This window comes from Falco peregrinus, chromosome 6 (genome assembly GCF_023634155.1).
Source record: "Falco peregrinus isolate bFalPer1 chromosome 6, bFalPer1.pri, whole genome shotgun sequence".
Lineage (NCBI taxonomy): Eukaryota > Metazoa > Chordata > Aves > Falconiformes > Falconidae > Falco > Falco peregrinus.
The window spans coordinates 19,840,552-19,857,671 of record NC_073726.1 but is presented as its reverse complement, the minus strand read 5'-3'; the positions used below and the strand labels follow the sequence as shown (position 1 = coordinate 19,857,671).

The 17,120-nt window shown below is 40.6% G+C and overlaps 1 protein-coding gene across 1 annotated transcript in view; it reads left to right on the top strand.

Annotated features, from left to right (window-relative positions):
* Positions 1 to 4,912: 4,912 nt before the first annotated feature.
* SEMA3C (semaphorin 3C) overlaps positions 4,913 to 17,120 on the top strand; it is a 122,722-nt gene continuing 110,514 nt past the window's right edge. The window contains exons 1-2 of the mRNA XM_005243465.4: positions 4,913 to 5,365; positions 8,408 to 8,548. Of these exons, the coding sequence (XP_005243522.1) occupies positions 8,446 to 8,548 (103 nt within the window). The 5' untranslated portion in view covers positions 4,913 to 5,365; positions 8,408 to 8,445. The remainder of the gene's footprint in view (positions 5,366 to 8,407; positions 8,549 to 17,120) is intronic.

The following is a 17,120-nucleotide window of genomic DNA, read 5'->3' as shown; positions in this document are numbered from 1 at the left end:
TGACCCACCTGAATAAACCCATCGATGTTAGGGCACACTATGTCCATGGATCTCATGCCATCTCTGATCACACAGTGGTACCACCAGTAGCTTTATCTGTACTATGTCTTGAATCTTTGGACTATTTGCTGTGAAAAAGAATATAAATTGCTCTTCATATTAGCAGACCTTCAAAACAAACACCTAATAGTTTCCTCACAATAAACTGCTGGTATATTTCACACTTGCCCCAGTTCTTGCAATTGTAAGAAAGAAAATAAACAATGATGAACTAATTGGATTACCTAATGACCTTGCATTTCTCTAAGGTGATTTTACACTCATAAATGAGGACAAAGGAAGTAGAAGTTAATAGCATCTTCTCTCATCGTTTGGAATCTGGACACTCACTGTATACAAATTTCCTTTGATTTTTAAGGAAGGAATGGATTACATTTGATGGTCACTTTATCATGCCTTTACCATATTTTTCTTTATAATAGCCAGCGTTTGGTCTTGCCTGAACTGTAGGTCTGTGCTTGTGTTCAAAGCAGAAACTGATTATTGAGCCTGTTGATCTTCTTAACATCTAGTTGCTGCCAATCCAGTGAAATTATTTGATTCCTTTCCCCTATGCTGCCTTTAACCATCCAACTGTGTCTCAGGAGGTTCCTGTCTTCCTCTTGTGCCCTCTTCATCCATCTTAAGGTTTTTTTCTCTGTCTTCCCTCTTTAAAACCTGTGTTGCTTCTGGTCCTACTGCCTCCTATAATCTGTTCACTTTTTCAGGAGCTTAACATCTAAGTTGGGAGAAACAAAACAAAACAAAACCAAGAAGCCAAACCCCAAACCAAAATGTTAAGTAAACGTCCAAATCCACTCTTGTCTTTCTCCTTCCTGGCTTCAGTTAGCTTTTAGGTCTAAAGCTAGGCCTGGGTCCATTAGGATTATTTGTTTGGGTAAGGAGCAAACACCACACACAGATACAAGAAAATCAGCATCTGTTTGTTTTGGCCATGAGAGTTTTCTTGCTCAGATCACATTGTAAAAGTCAGGAACTGCTCCAACTCCAAAGCTGGGAGTGAGGGCCTGACTCTGTCCTGACACATGCGATGCAACCTGGAGTAACTGCCCTTAGTTATAAATCTCACGTGCAACAAATCAGAACTAGAAGCAAATTGTACAACACATGGTATTCTTTGTGTAACAAAGCAATGATTAAATATCAGCTGCAAAATAGAGTTCAACTAATTTGTCCTCATCCCCATGCTAGACTGTAAAATACAGAGCTTGGAAAGCAAGTGTCTTGCATACTTTTCATTTCACTCACAGGGCTGATTCATGCCAGTAAATACTGAAACCCCACCTCATAGTTTGGAGAAGTAATTTCCATTCCATGAGTATTGCTTGAAGCTAATACATGCTATTACAAAACACTTAAGGAAAACTTTAACCATTTCACTTAGGCCAGCTGTGAAGTTCAAACTGCTTTTTAAAGTTAATCATCATGTTCTGACCAGCACACATGCACATGTGAGATACAAATAAATTAATATGGCATGCTTATTCTTGTTTCAATTTGCCTTTTGTTTTTAAAATTAGAATACTCTTGCTTTGCCTAACAGATATATGAGTGTGATGGTATCTCAAAGATTAAAGTTTTGCATTTGTCTCTTTGTAGTTCATTTGCTATTTTACAAAGCCGGAGTCCTTGAGGGAGTGTCAGAAAGCCCCATAATTTTCCTCAATGTTCCATTTTACCTTTTTATCTGTGATGTAGCTAGCCCATGTGAAAAAGAAATGCAAATAGCCAGATGGCTCCCCAGTGTCCATACATACAAAAGCACTGACAAACAGAAGTGAATTTAACTAATGCTGATGTTGATTCATGCTCGAGCATATTTTTTCTGCTGTTTTTTTCTAACACTATAGTACTAGGAGCACGTGTTTGTGATCTTACTTAGAAGATTATTATTCTGAATTTTAAGAAGAGAAAGTAAATTCATCATACTTTTTTTTTTTTAAAAAAGGCAAAAATATTTCAAGAGGACAGTTAGAATCATCCTAATTTTTAGTCTTGGTATTTCATGGTAACATTCTTTTTTCTTTGATTGGTATTGCCACCGATTACACATCTCCCAAAAATCTCCTAAAAGAGAAGTTATTTCATATTTGCTTTGTGGTTTTTCTGTGCGCTCTCCTCTGAATCACCCTGCAGAGACCGCAGCAAGAGGGAGAATACTGAATTAGCTGATTCACTTCTGTTGCTTGGTGTAGTAATCTCTAATTACACTCAGTTGTGGGGATTTTCCAAAGCAGACAAGTGACTTCTCCTTTTGCCAGGGTGCTGTTGTTGGACTGAGGCATTCGAACATCACCACATTTCAAGGATGAGCAGCATCATGTTCACAGCCACACTGCCTGCCCATCGAGAGAATAAGCTCTCTGATGGCTTAGTTCAACTGCTCTCTAGGACAGCAAATGTTCACGCATTTCTGTGTAATTTATTTGCGTTAAGGAGGAGAATTGGAAGAGCATCAATATTTTTAAGGACTCGTGCTCTGGAATGTTTAGTTCATCTGACACCATCAGCTAGTTCATCTTCCAGACATGATCTGAAGTGGGTCAAGCTTTTCAAGATTCTGGACCGATTTCTTTTCTGGCATCAGTTGCAAATCTGACATTTCATTTCAGAGGAAGGAACATCCCATACTTTCACGTTATCTGGGATTCTAAATGCCTTATAATACTGGAATTTCTTGCTTGAAGAAAGTACTAACTTTGCTAGGCTGGCGCTTGGGGGAGAAACTGGCCTTGAAATGTGTAACCGTAAATAATGCAGGTGGGCTTTTACACAAAGTAGGCTACAGACACAAGGCATAAAAACATCCACATGTACAGATAAAATGTGTCCAGTAAGGGCACTGTATTCAAGCTACTCTCTGCTCTCTCTGTAACGCCATAATGCATTAGGATTATTGACTGCTTCGGTTAGTATGGCCAGAGCATTTTCAGTTGAGTGTGTGCACTGATTCATTGCGGGCACTTGTTTACTTGTTGATGTATTCCTGCCCATGGGACACAGCTCCACATGTACCGTGAGGTGCTGCCTTGAAGCACTGCTGCGCCAGCACCCTGCTGTGCCATCTGCCCCAGCACAGCTGGATCGGAGAGCAGCTCTCTCTGGAAAAGTGGGAATCTTGATTCAAAAGAAGCCTGCAGCCATCAAGTCATGCTTGTGAGTCAATTTAGGAAAATTGAACCCAGAACCCAAATACTGTTGTTTGGAATATCCTAGTGGCTTTAACAGAGCTATACTGCAGTTTGTGTTTTCAGGACACCTTGGGCAAAATTTTCAGTGGAGTCCCACTGCCCTGAGAGCACAAACCTCACTACAACCAGACAGCCTGCTCAGTATCTTGGGGGAAAATTGAGCAAATGCAGCTTGCAGTCTCCTGAACGGCAAAAAAAGCTTCTCCAACCTTGTGGTAAACCTCCTGGGATAAGCAGAAGACCAACCTGCAGGTCTAACTACTGCTCCAACACTCTTTCTTACTCTTTGCTCATTGCCTTTTAAAGTTTCACATCGAGGAAATAGTTGGGGGGGGAAGAAAAAAATAAAGAAAAATGAAAATTAACGAAAAAAGAAACAAAAAAGGAAAAGAAGAAAAGGAAAAAGAAGAAAGAAAAGGAAAAAGAAGAAAGAAAAGGAAAAAGAAGAAAGAAAAGGAAAAAGAAGAAAGAAAAGGAAAAAGAAGAAAGAAAAGGAAAAAGAAGAAAGAAAAGGAAAAAGAAGAAAGAAAAGGAAAAAGAAGAAAGAAAAGGAAAAAGAAGAAAGAAAAGGAAAAAGAAGAAAGAAAAGGAAAAAGAAGAAAGAAAAGGAAAAAGAAGAAAGAAAAGGAAAAAGAAGAAAGAAAAGGAAAAAGAAGAAAGAAAAGGAAAAAGAAGAAAGAAAAGGAAAAAGAAGAAAGAAAAGGAAAAAGAAGAAAGAAAAGGAAAAAGAAGAAAGAAAAGGAAAAAGAAGAAAGAAAAGGAAAAAGAAGAAAGAAAAGGAAAAAGAAGAAAGAAAAGGAAAAAGAAGAAAGAAAAGGAAAAAGAAGAAAGAAAAGGAAAAAGAAGAAAGAAAAGGAAAAAGAAGAAAGAAAAGGAAAAAGAAGAAAGAAAAGGAAAAAGAAGAAAGAAAAGGAAAAAGAAAAAAAGGAAAAGAAAAAAAAAAAAGGAAAAGAAGCAAGAAAAGGAAAAAGAAGCAAGAAAAGGAAAAAGAAAAAAAGGAAAAGAAAAAAGAAAAAAGGAAAAGAAGAAAGAAAAAAAGGAAAAGAAGAAAGAAAAGGAAAAAGAAAAAAAGGAAATAAGAAAGAAAAGGAAAAAGAAAAAATAGAGAATAAAGAAGCCCCTCTGAGCGGGGCTGGCCGGGACACGCTCTCCCCCCCACAACGCTGCCTCTTTCCCTCCGCACAGTGACATCTACCGGCGTCCCCCTCAAGCTCCCCAGCGCCCCGGAACCCCCCGCCGCCCCCTCAGGGCTTCAGCTCCGCCCGGGCCCCCTCCCCGGCTCCCCGCGGGCCGCCCCCCCGCCGCGGCCCCTAACCCCCCCGCCCCGCCGCGGGGAGCCCGGCCCGGCAGCCGCGGCGCTGCCGTCGGGGCGCGCTGGCAGCCGCGGGACGGGCCGCCCGCAGGGGCTGGAACTTTCCCGCCGAGTTTCCCTCCCGCCAACAGCGGGCCCCGCGGGCGCGCAGGCTGCGCGGGTGGCGGCGGGAGGCTGCCTGCCCTCGGGGACAAGCCGGGGGCGGGGGGGGACAGTCCCCTAACGAGCCTCTGCCCGCACTGTGCCCGCCGGGGCGAGCCGCGCCCTCCGCGCCCGCGGTCGCTCCGCGCTGCCCGGGGTGCGGTGGGGTGGGGTGGGGTGGGCAGGGCCGGGCCGGGCCGGGCCGGGCGGCCGCCGCGCTGGGCGGGGTGTGGCCTCGCCATTATTTATGAGCTGCAGCCCCGCGTTGCGCAGCTAATGATGCGCCGGGGCCCGCGGAGCCGGGGCTCGCTAGTGCGGCGGCCGGGGCAGGGCAGCGCCTGTAGCGGGAAACCCGAGCGTGCGCCGGCAGCGCCCGGCCGCGGCCCCTGCGCTCCCGGGTGCTTCGCTGAGGGCTGGGCAGAGGCGCGCCCGGTGCCTTAGGAGCCCAGCTATAAGGATTATTTTACAAAGCCGCCGGGAATACCTTTGCAACCACCGGGAAGAGAGACTTTTTTATTATTGTTATTTTTATTTCTTTTATTTTTCCCTACACACACAATGAGCCAGGTTTGGAATTAAAATGTTCTGGTAGCAGGAGTGGAGCCCATAAACTGAGAGAAACCAGATAGCAATCTGTATTACTGGTTCCTCCAATAGCTGGGTAAGCATAATTGAAAGTTCTCTTTCTTTGCTGTAATAGATGTGAAATGTGTCTGATGCTTGAATTTTCCTGCTGTTCGCAAATAGTTAAAGCAATATTTTCCCAATTAGCAGTCTGTGGTTGCGGGTGTCCCCCCTGTCCCACCCCCACCCCCCCTTCTTTCTTTCCTTTCTTCTGCTGAATGGTTTTCCTTACGGGATTTCAGGGTAGGACTCAGCCTGTAGCAGATGACACCTGCACAGCACTTTGCAGCAGAGCTATATAGCCCTTTCCAAAAGCAACACAGCCTGCTGCAAGCCACCTCTGTGGCAGGAAAAACTTTGCCGGTTCACTTTGGTAGTGGTTTGCCAGTTTGTTTACGGTTAGAATAGGATCTAAGAGCAGAAATGTGATTAGAGGTGGCTTTCTGTCCGTCCGAAAAGATTCTTTAAAAGTCCTTGCGGGGCTTTAGGTCAGTGGGTTGTCAGCAGAGATCATGTGCATGGGACGTGCTGAATATAGTATCATGACTTACTGGGATAAATTCAGAACTGGGATATAAGCCCAAACCGAGAGTCAAACCTGCAATGAGTTTGTGTTCAGTTACCACGTATGTAAATCTCAGAAATTAAGTCTGTTTCCATTAGGTAACTTCTGTCAGGCACCCTGAGGTACCTTTTTGGCACTATGTGCATTTATTATTTATGTGTCTAACAGCTGAGTAGGAACCATGCAGCTCAGAACTTGAATCTTCTATCTGCCTGTCACTTCCGTGTTAACGGTGAAGATCTGCAGTTTGAGCAATGAAATGGAGCAATGTTTCACTCCTGTAACTGATTGCACTAGAATTGGCAGGAGGCATGAGAGTGGGAGGGAAAGAGTGCTGAAAGAGGGTTTTTTTTCTTATTTCCTACAATATTATTTCAAGGAAGAGAGAAAGCCACACACTTGTTCCTCTTTGACTTTTTATCTCTATTGCAAAGAAAGCATAGTGCTGCTACTGTAAAATACTAATCCCACTGCATGTGTTAAATCACATGTTCTGTATGATTGGCTATTTGTTTTGGCCTAACAAAGAAATTTTATCAGGATTTAATGGCATTTCTCTCTTGGAAGAAGGGTAAGTTAAAGGATATCCCATGGGCTAGTCACAAGGTTTTAAATTTAAAGCCCACAAAGCAGCCTTAATACTAGAGTTGTGCAGCCTGTTTAAAAATTATTCTTGGCGAAAACTCTGTGACTATCATTTTATTAGTTAACAGACCCTTAGATAATTTGGAACCAGAAATCGATATGTTTCTCCTGTAGACCAGATCAGTATCTGGCAAATTTCTGACACTGGTGTTTTTGTCAATTAGCAGAGTTGTAACATTACATGCACTTTTCAGTACTCCAGAGCAAGTCATGAAGGAGAATTTAGAGTGTGGGCTACAGAGCTGTGCGCTCGCTCACCATCCCACCCCCAACTTAGTGTGAAGTTCTCATGCGGAGAGAAGCCTTTCCAAACGATTTACAGTGAGTGGATAGGGAATGACAGCCCTAGTAATGAGATACGGGGCTTTTACCGCTAAATCAGTGGTGTGGATCCAGCCCAAATTGGTGTTGACCTAAAGTCATCCCTGCCTGACAGCTGGTTCCTGCCATTCTGTGGTGGTTACAGCCGGTTCTTTCAGGACAGGTGTGAATCTTGGAGGGACTGAATGAACAAGCATGTAGGAAACACTGGCTTCCACTGGAGGGACTGTCGTGCTAGAGCAGAGCTGTTGTAAAGAAGTGTAAGATGATGGCACAGGCAACAAAACTTACCATGAAATAAACGTATAGCCTTTAATGATATCTTCTAGCTGTAATGGTTGTATCCATCAAAGTGCTTCCAGTTACCATAGAATCAAATATATCACCTGCTTAACCAGTAAGGTTAAGGTAAGAAGGGCTGTTGATGCAAGAAATAAAGAATATATATAAGCAGGGAAGCAGAATGAGCCTAAAATAAGAGGCTGTTTTATTCTCACTTTTGCAGCTGAGCTGAAGAACAGAATTGTTATCATAGGGGAAGTGAAATTTGGACCTCACAGGTTGTGGAGAGATGCAGTTTAGGAGCATTAAAGATATGCAATATTCAGCTTCTAATGTCTGCTGGTTTTTATGGGTCTGGTCCGAAGTCTGGTGGCATTGATAGGAAAGTGTCTCTGCCTCCAGTGAGTTCAAGCCCTTCCTGATCTAAGAAAAGTTGCAGGTTTGTTTGGGGGTGTTTCTGATTCTGAGGAGCCCAGTCTTCCCAGCAGCTAATCCATACAAAATAAATATGGATTCAGCAGATGTGCAGGAGGAGTAGCAGAAGTATCAAGTGTAATGCACTGTCCAACACTGGGTATTCTTAGTGCTCTGTAGAAGTCTATGAGAGCAGGTAAGTATCCCAAAAGGAACAAGCCCCAAAAGAAAATGTTGACATTTTGAAATACTTTTGGTTTCAATGGTTTTTTGTGACGTGCAGAGTCAGGATTTCATCTTAAAAGATCTGGAGGCTGTTGGAGAACTCTGATTTCTAAAAGTTAAAGTTTTATTTCCAAGCACTTTTGATTTCAAATGTTAAAATAGGAATAAAACCCAAACCAAACCTGTCCATCCCCCCACCCCCGACATGAGAGGGGGATCAAATATGATGTAAAGTAAGGAGAGACATCTAAAAATATCAGCCAGCTTTTTATTTGTGAAACTTTATCTCCTGTCCTTGCTTTGCTCTGCCTTGACATTTAGTATAATTATTTTTCCAGCAGGTGGAATTGTCCTTATTTAAATAAACTGAACCTGTAGTCTGCCTCAGCCAAAACTCAGGCTGTGTTGGTTCATACTAACAGGCAGAGAGCTGCTTTTGTGCCAGCACAGACGACTGCTGGCGAAAACCATTTTCAGATGTACAAAGAAACAACAGAAGTGCTGTGCCTCCTTCACATAATCATTTATTAGGGCTTCAGCTGGAAGAGCTTTCTAACACAGGTCTTTCTGTAGCATTAGTTTTGCTCCCCATAATTGTGCAACAGTAATGTGATGTCTATCTTTCAGGTTTCCTTTCTTGGATATTAAGTTGCAAGTCTGAAGAGATGGCATTTCTTGCAATGCACGTGTTGATTGGGATATTTATTTACTTTAGCAGTGTAAAAGGATCTTCGCAGCCTCAAGCAAGAGTGTTTCTAACATTCAATGGTAAGAAAGAAGATAAACATTCTTAACCAAATGTTATGATTGAACATTTTCTTCTTCCCCTTATGTTCAAAACTGAGTAGACATGGCTTTTTGATCTGCATTCACAGTTATTTCTGTTTTGTGTTGCTGAGGTACCTGTCACCCTCAATTTGATTTTTACTTGAAGTTCATTGCTACTGTAGCTATAGGTACATAATTAATAATACCTTCTCTTTATTTTGAGAGTTGTTATGGCTTACTAACAATTAAAGGTTTTATTTCTTATCCTTAATTTTGTTTGGGAAAGATGATAGCCCATGACATGCAGTGGAAGCTGTTGATGTTTTCAGTTGGTTTCGTTTGGTGCCCAACTGAGACATTTCATACTCTGAATATCAGGCAGCCTGAAGGCTTACCAAGACACTTAGGAAGGCATGGAGTCCTCTGACAAACTGTCATTCCTTGTGCACTTCATACAATGCTTCAGGTGTGTGTAGCATTTAGCAATCACTGATGCCTGCATATTATAAACAAGCAATCAAAATTACTGTTTTCAAAAGAAAGATGCTTTTGCTTCTGAAGTGATACACAGTATCTTATGGCTGCAATTACTCTGGTATTACTTTAATAGTACCTTGTATTATTTTAATAAGATAGCTTATTCTTCCAGTATTTATCTGTCTTAAATACTGATTTTAGCCACCAGTTCAGAATGTGTGTGTTCTTCAGGCTTTCAGTTTCTGTTAAATTTGAGCAGAATCTTTTTGTTGCTAACTGTAGAGGTATTTGCTTTCTTCAGCCCTATGAAGATTTCTGCTCTTGCCTTTGAGTCAGGGGGGATTGCTACTCCCTGCACCAATGCTGTCTGCATTAGGATAGTTTGTTTGGCTCATGAGTACAGGGATGTCCTGCAACTGCCATGTCCTGCCATGAAAATACTCTGTGTGCTTTGAAAGTCTTTAAAGAATTGCTTTAACAATCATAGCTAGTAAGTATCTCAAATTGCTGTTTGCTGCAATGATTCTATGTACGCTTGACTCTGAGAAACATCCAGAAGGAGACCTACCAAATTAGACCTTCCATGAATACCGACCAGCAGACTGAGCAATTACAAGATACTGTATATTATAAAGTATAGGGTCCTAAACTTATAAGCATGATACTTAATAGGTGTAAAATGGCATGGTTCCAGTAAAAGCAAGAGCAGAAACTGCATTCCAAGAGGGAATTGCCAGATGAAGAGGTAGGGGGAATTTCTTGCCTAAGTAACGCTGACTTACATTGATGGTGCTGATGCAGCACAACTCCACACAGAAGCAGTTTGGCTGTGGGTGTGTGTTACACCTGCGGCTTTGTCACAGTTACGCAGAACAGGCTGACACAGATTTCCACATCGTGTCTGTGGTGGCCCTTCAATCTAGGCTTCCCCTGATCCCTGGTATGCGTGTGAAGTAGGAAGTCTGAAACGGAACCACCCATAGGGCAGAAAACCCCAAACCTAGGGATTTAGAAAAATTAATGGCTGGGTGGATTGAAACCATAGTTTCTCTTTCCTTCTCTGAAAGGAGGTTGTCCCTCCTTCCTTTAAAAGGGGTTATAGCAGACAGCAGCCCCTTTGGTGAGGTTCTTGAGTCCCGAGAGCTCTGTCACCCCACACCAGCCCAGCGGACACAGCCTCAGCTCTCTGGTTCCTGGCTGTAGCCCCACCGGGCAGCCTGGGTTACAGCTGGCTTCTGCTGTATCGTGAACAGCAGCCACATGTCCTGTGTCCTCCCCTTGATTTTTAAAGCAATGCTTTGCATGGGTAAAACTGAGTCTTTAGCCTCAGTAAAAGTTAGGGGAAAGTGTCACCAGAGCCTTGAAATGCTATCCGGTTATCTTGAAATAGACATTTTGCTTTCTCTAGTACTGATCTCAACATTCAGCTTAAAGTGTAATTTTTTTTAAAGTCCTTGGTTTTTCAATGGGTCTTTCAAAGTCATAAAAGTAAGAAATTAATTCTGCATTTTGTAATGTGACAAAGTCTGAAATAAAGGGCTAAGCTTTTTATATAATATAAAAACTGTAATTTTATTTTAAAGCCTGATTTCCAGATGGTAAAAAAACAGCTTTCATTATGTGAAAAGAGTTTGCAGGTTGTTGTGTATAACAAGGTAATGGCCCCACCTGTAGCATGAACTTCTGTTCTGTAAACCTTCATTTATTTACGTGGGTAGTGATATAAGAGAAAAAGGTGAACCTTTATATTGTTATCTAGAAAGTGTGATAGCATGCTCTTTCTGCATAAGCTGCTTCATAGCTTATTGTTTTTTAAATCATGTAGAAATACCAAGTTATTTGCTGTCTCCATGCCCCGAGAAGTTGTCAGTTTTTGTAGAAAATTGTCACTCTTTTAAAGAGCATAATTTGAAAATAAAACTATAATTAGGACTCCTTATGTTTTAAATGACACCAGACAATAAAGACAAGTCATTCAAGCTTAGGATACTTGGATGATATTTTTCAAGTTCTGGATTGGATTTGGCTTGATGTCTGTAATTACATTGCATAAGTTTTGGGGGTAGAATGTATACAGGAGGAGAAAATGGGTGATGCTTTTCAAAGCTAACCTGCTCCTTCAGGATCAAGTCAATTGAGCTTATTCACATCGCAGCATTTCTCATGGGAAAATCCAGCAAGTATCTTGACCTATTCTCTTGTTCATCAGGAAAGATAAAAATGCGAATCATTTGAATCACGGGCTGCTTTTCTTTTTGCCATCTACTTCATTAAGAATCAAATGTAATTAAAAAGTAAGCCTGGGTAATACCTCAAGAGCCTGATAATAGGGATTTTGCAATTAACTTCAATGGATGAAGGACTGCAACTCTGATTTCTATTTTTGAAATCAAAAGCCTGGCCCCTTGTCTAATTAACATGTAGTTCATGACTTAGCTGAGGTTGTGAAATGTGTGTCTGATGTGAGTGTGCAACTTACTGCTGTCCGCACCCTGAATGTCTTGAAAATTGCAGTGCTGTACAGAACCCCCAGGCTTTCTATTTCTTTTTGTATTGCTTTGCCCCTTGCATAGCCATTAACTCGGATGAAAGCAAAGACCAGGATGGAGCAGAACCGCATGCTTTGCGCAGGTATGCCTGGTTATACGTGGCACCAGGTCTACAGAGGAGCAGGGAAAGGGGTTCCCAGTTTACTTGGAGTGATTTTTCAGGACCTAGTTGTCCTGTTCAACTGCGATGGCTCCAGCCATCAATGTTTATGCAATGAGCACTTGCAGAGCTGCTGCAGTTGAGGAAAAAGAAAGATGGCTCCAGATTCTGTCTGATTCTGAAAGTGCAAAGATGTGAAGCCTGTGGTGCAGCAGCTGTAGTGGCAGTGGAGAATCATTTGCAGTGCTACCATGGAGCATGCAAGAGTGAGGGAAACTGGGATGGGGAGAGTGAAGGACTCAACATGCCTCCCTACACTAGCAGTATGCCGCCACCCCCTCCTCTTACCTCTTCTGGCTCCTTGTCCCCAAAATAGATCTTCCTTAATCTACTTAAATCACCCATGATAATTTAAAGCACCATAGTTTATTTTCTCCCCATAGCAAAAGACTTACCTTATCTGTTTATGAACTATGAAGTATAGTGCCTGCTGTTTCTCAAGCTGCGTGCATTCCTCCTTGTTACTGCATGTTCCTGAACAGATAATTGAGAGCGGTATCCCTCAGCCTTTACAGGGGCAAAACCTTTTTCAAATCAGTGGGAGTATTACCAAAATAAGAAAGGAGTTGTTAGACTTCAGCATAGTGTCAGACTTACATTTCATTCCAACTCGTGTTTACATTTTGGGTTTTATTGCAACCCTAAAATGTTGGGCCATACTATTTTAGCGTCAATTCTGGATCAGTCAAAGCAGTTCCAGTACTTATTTTTGAAAATGCACTCAAACAAGTCTTCTTTGAGCTTTGAATTGATGTGGAGATGCACGACAGAGTGATAATTTCACAATTTACTGGGAACATTTCATGCATTCCTACCTAAAATGTCTGGTCAAGCAGATATTTCCCATGCAGATTCTCCCATTGTCTCCTGTGAAAATTCCATATGAGAAGTGGATCAAGGCTAATTTGCAGACTGTTTTGTTCTTCTTTTTGTCATAAAATTACTAGAACACGTAAAGGACTTTTAAGAAAGTATCAGTTGGCTTCATTAATGACAATTAAAAAGCATAAAATGTCACCAGAGCAACAGCACAATTATTCAACTGTCAACATATTTTAAAAGATTTAATGCAACCCCTGTGGTTACCCTCAAGAAAAAATAAAGGAACTGAGAACCATTTTCTTTGAGCTCTTGAGCAACAGCAGTACAACTTGTTTTTAAACAATCCCTCATTGTAATGTTAATGTTACCACAGTTAATAAAAAGTTCATTTATTATTTGAGGGACTTTGTGCTGATGACAGTCTAGTAGGCTAGAGTTTATGCTTAAATAGTTGATTGGATCTTTGGTGATGTCCATGGAATGAAAACTACTTGCAAAATGAAGTAGAGGTAAAGCTTTTTTTTTTTTTTTTTAAAGAGAGAGAGCAAAAAGAAGACCATGGGGGTTTTTTTTGCTTATATGCAGAAGTCATACAGAAACCTTTTGAGTGTTTATATAGTTGTATAATTCTCAGCAAATTGTGTGTCAGATTTTCTCAAAACTAACTGATTTGTGGCTTTCACAGCTTCATGGATCTCAAATAGTACTAATTTATAAAGTGCTGAATACCAACCATGTGAAAATTCTTCCCCTTCAATTGTCTCGCACTGGAGATCTAACAACTTAACTCACTTTTTAAATATGGTCAACTAAAAATAGAATTCTTTCTTATCTTTACTAGTGAGGTTGGTATTTCTACATTGGTCGAATTCACAGCTTTGGTTGTTCTTAAAGGCAAATACCTAATTTACAAATTGAAGTCTTTGGAGGTTGTTTTTTGACTTTATTTTCTCTGTAGATGGAATTTTTTTTCTTGCTTTTGTCTTGTTTCTCTCTTGTTAAAAGAAGCAGACACATAATACAATAAATCTTGTTTTTTCACAAACAGGTATTAAAGGAAGCATTATATAAAAAGCTCAGTATTCTTTCTAGATTTCCATGGGTGGAGATGCCATGTGCCAAATGACATTGAATCTACTTATTTTCACACTCACTGTTGTTCAGTGGCAGTGTCACTGACTTGGCTTCACTGTCATTATTGTTGACATGAGTGTGCAGGAGAAGAGAATTTCATGTATTGTTTCTGTATTTAAAGTTAGGTCGTCCCATGTGCTGTGACTTCAGTTATGAAAACAATCACATGATAAAGCTGCAAACATAGGTAATGTTTGGTCCAGTTCTTTGTTCTCTGAAGTTACTACAAGAGGTGATGGGAAAGCACAAATGAGTACATGGTCATCCAGATAGTTAATTATCAGGCCCCAAATTCAGGGGAAAAGATTATAAATTTAATTCTACTCTTGGATGAAGAACTCATCCAAATTTTACAAAGTTTGAGAAGACTTCAGTGTTTCTTTCATGATAAAAGGTAGATCTGTTACCTAAGAGATGACTTACCTCCTTTAATCTCTTTCTGCTCCCCAACTCAGTCAATTTGACCTGTATCCAAACCATCTGATTTATTTTTTTAATGGAAAAATCAAACTTTATCTTAGAATATTTTGACAGATTCGACACATCTTGGCTTTCTCTACTTGTCATAGAAGAAAGCAGCTTATCTTGGCCAATTCCACTGCTCTCTCATTACAATTCTCCCTTGTGATGCCTGTCCAAGGCAAACGCTGAAGTCCCTCCACAGGCAGTTATATTGCCATTATTGTACAACACATCTTTTATGTTTAAAAAAATGCAATGAGAGAAAAATGGCATAGACATCTCTAATACACTATCTTTTTCAGGGCTGTTCAAGAACCAGTAACAAGAGCTCCTCTGTGAGCCACTTCCATACTGGATGAGTTCACAGTGCACTTTGATAAGTGATGCTGCACAAGCTTTTTTGTGTATCAGATGTAATTAGTGACGTGACTCACAATAATTACTCATTTTATTGAAGTGTGTTGACTGAGATCCTGCCATGAATAAATACATAGACCAAGACCTTATCCTGTCATTTGAACCGGTCGTTTCCTCAATATGTGTGTTTTGGTCTTTTTGGTGCTGACTTTTCAGTGTTCTCAATAACAGCCCTTGATGAAAAGACTAGGCGCTCTTTCTCAGGGAACGGCTTTTGTCGTAGGGACAGTTTGCTGGTCCGCAGTGTGCCTTCTCATCTCATCTTACGTTCAGGTGGCAGTAGCTGCAGCAGACACCAGGTTAAAAGGAGGCTGTGTGTTTTCCTCTGTTCATCCAGTTACAAGGTTGGGGTCTCAGGGATGCAGCTGAGTGAAAAATACACGTGAATCAGTGTGATGGTGGATCTTCTTGGCTTACTGTGAAGTGAGCAAATCGAGATAATGGTTTATGCTGTCTGTCCTTCCTCCCTTCCCTTCATACCTCCATCGTTATCCCATGAAACTTGGTACAACTGCACTTGTGTTATTACATCATCAGCTACTGATACGATGTCTTCCTGGAAGGAGAAATCCTGCTTACAGGTTTACTGAAGCCAAGGCTCTGGTATCACAGCAGAAGGAAGATAAAGAGTAGTAGCTTTGTTTCTCCCATGAAACCACTCTGGAGCTGGGACCATCATGCCCTTCAGAGAATTTAGTTTTTCTCCTTATCCTTGTGAATACAAGGCTAACTATCTCTCCTTGAGGAAAAAGTCTCTTGCTTCCTGTGTGGATAAGGTTGATGGAGATTGTTTCCTGTCCCTTTGTACAGCAGCTAGAATTGTGATATTCCCAACTGCTACTTTCACCCACCAAATCAGTTAAGCAAAAGTGGGTGCTGCAAAGGCTCCTTGATTACCACAATTTAAACCCACAGATTATACCTAGATTATTTTTCAGAAACACAGTATACATATTTTTAACTAATAAACTTACAATAGTTGTTTTATATTCCAAGGCAGTGATACAAACAAGATTTTGAAGAAATGTCCTGCTACCATCTTACATCTTACCAACAAGAAGCCGTAGCCCATGGTACTTCATCATTATCTGAAAAAAAAGTATTTCATCATTATGTGAAAAAGGGGGTGCAAAAAGTGCAGGATCTATTAGGAGCTCTGTGTGTTGTTAAGGAGAGAAAGTGAGTTTCGGGTCTGGTGTGAATACCCTCAAATCACCGTGAGCTTAGAGTCTGCTCTATGAGCACCTTTCAGGGCTGAGCTCTTAATTCTTAATTTGGTCACTGTCTCAGGAGTGTGGTGTGACATTTTTAATGACATTGGTAATCCTGGGGAAGAAGGAATGCTTTTGGGTTTTTTTTTTAAAAAAAAATATTTTTATTTGGATGTTGTAAGTAAATACCGCATATAAAACAGACCCTATTTTTATGGGAAGTTTTTACTTCCAGTACAAATTCCAAATGCAAATATGATTTTATGAAATGCAACATTTAGAAACAGTTTGGAATGAATACCCAGACTTTTGAAATATTCTGCTTAATTTTGACTCACTGCTCTGGGATAAATGATTGCCTCAACAAAATTATCTTCTAGAACATGGATTAGGAGAAATCACAATCACCCTGGATTGCCAAATTGCTTAATGGAAAAAAAAAAAAGTGTCTTGGCAGTCAATTTTATTTAAAAAAACAAACACATACCCCAAATTAAGCTGAAGCCAAATTCTTTAACTAAAGGCATCACTTTCAGCCATTAAAAGGCTGAGACTGGCATTCTGAAATGAAGAAAAAGGACTTGGCTTTAGAGTTACACAGTAAATGTGTGATATATTAAACTGAATTTTCAACTATCTGTTGTCTCAACTGTTATCTCCTTTTAGTATTTCCTTTGCAATTTCATAGTTTGTATATTGCTTTGCATATGCAACTAAAAAAAAAAAAAAAAGCCACCCAAGGTCTTGTAAATCCTTCCCTGAGAGTAATAGGCTTTCTCAGTCACCTGTTTTTCTGATCATTTGTTGTTGTTTGTTAGAATTCTCTTTCTTTGGCTTAACACCATTTCCCTTTACCATTCTTAATGAAAAATACATTTGCTTTTAAAAGCTTCAAGTTAGGCAGAATAAATCAATTTCTGTCAGCTCAGAATCAATTAAATTGGGCAAATATTTGGCTTCTTTTAACATCTGTGTAAATCAGGCTATATCTCTCAGTCTCTCAGCTTAAAGGAGCTGCAGAGTTAGATATACAGGGGTAAGGGAAATATGTGAGGCAAGTGTCTGATTGCTCATTCAGTTCAATGGCTGGGAATGACAAGGTTCGTTTTCTTTTCTTCTCGTGTAACTGACCAAGAATGCAAAGTTTGGAGCAGCAGCTGAAGATAAATATCATGGTATATATGCACACACAAATTAATAGCGTAACAGGAAACAAAGAGCAAAAGATAGCAGGATAGACGTATTCATAATCCTGCAGTAATTTGTTTTCAATGCAAAAAGGCATGTGTTTTCAAAATGCTGTGTCACACATACAGCGATACATACACCTGCATTTTCTG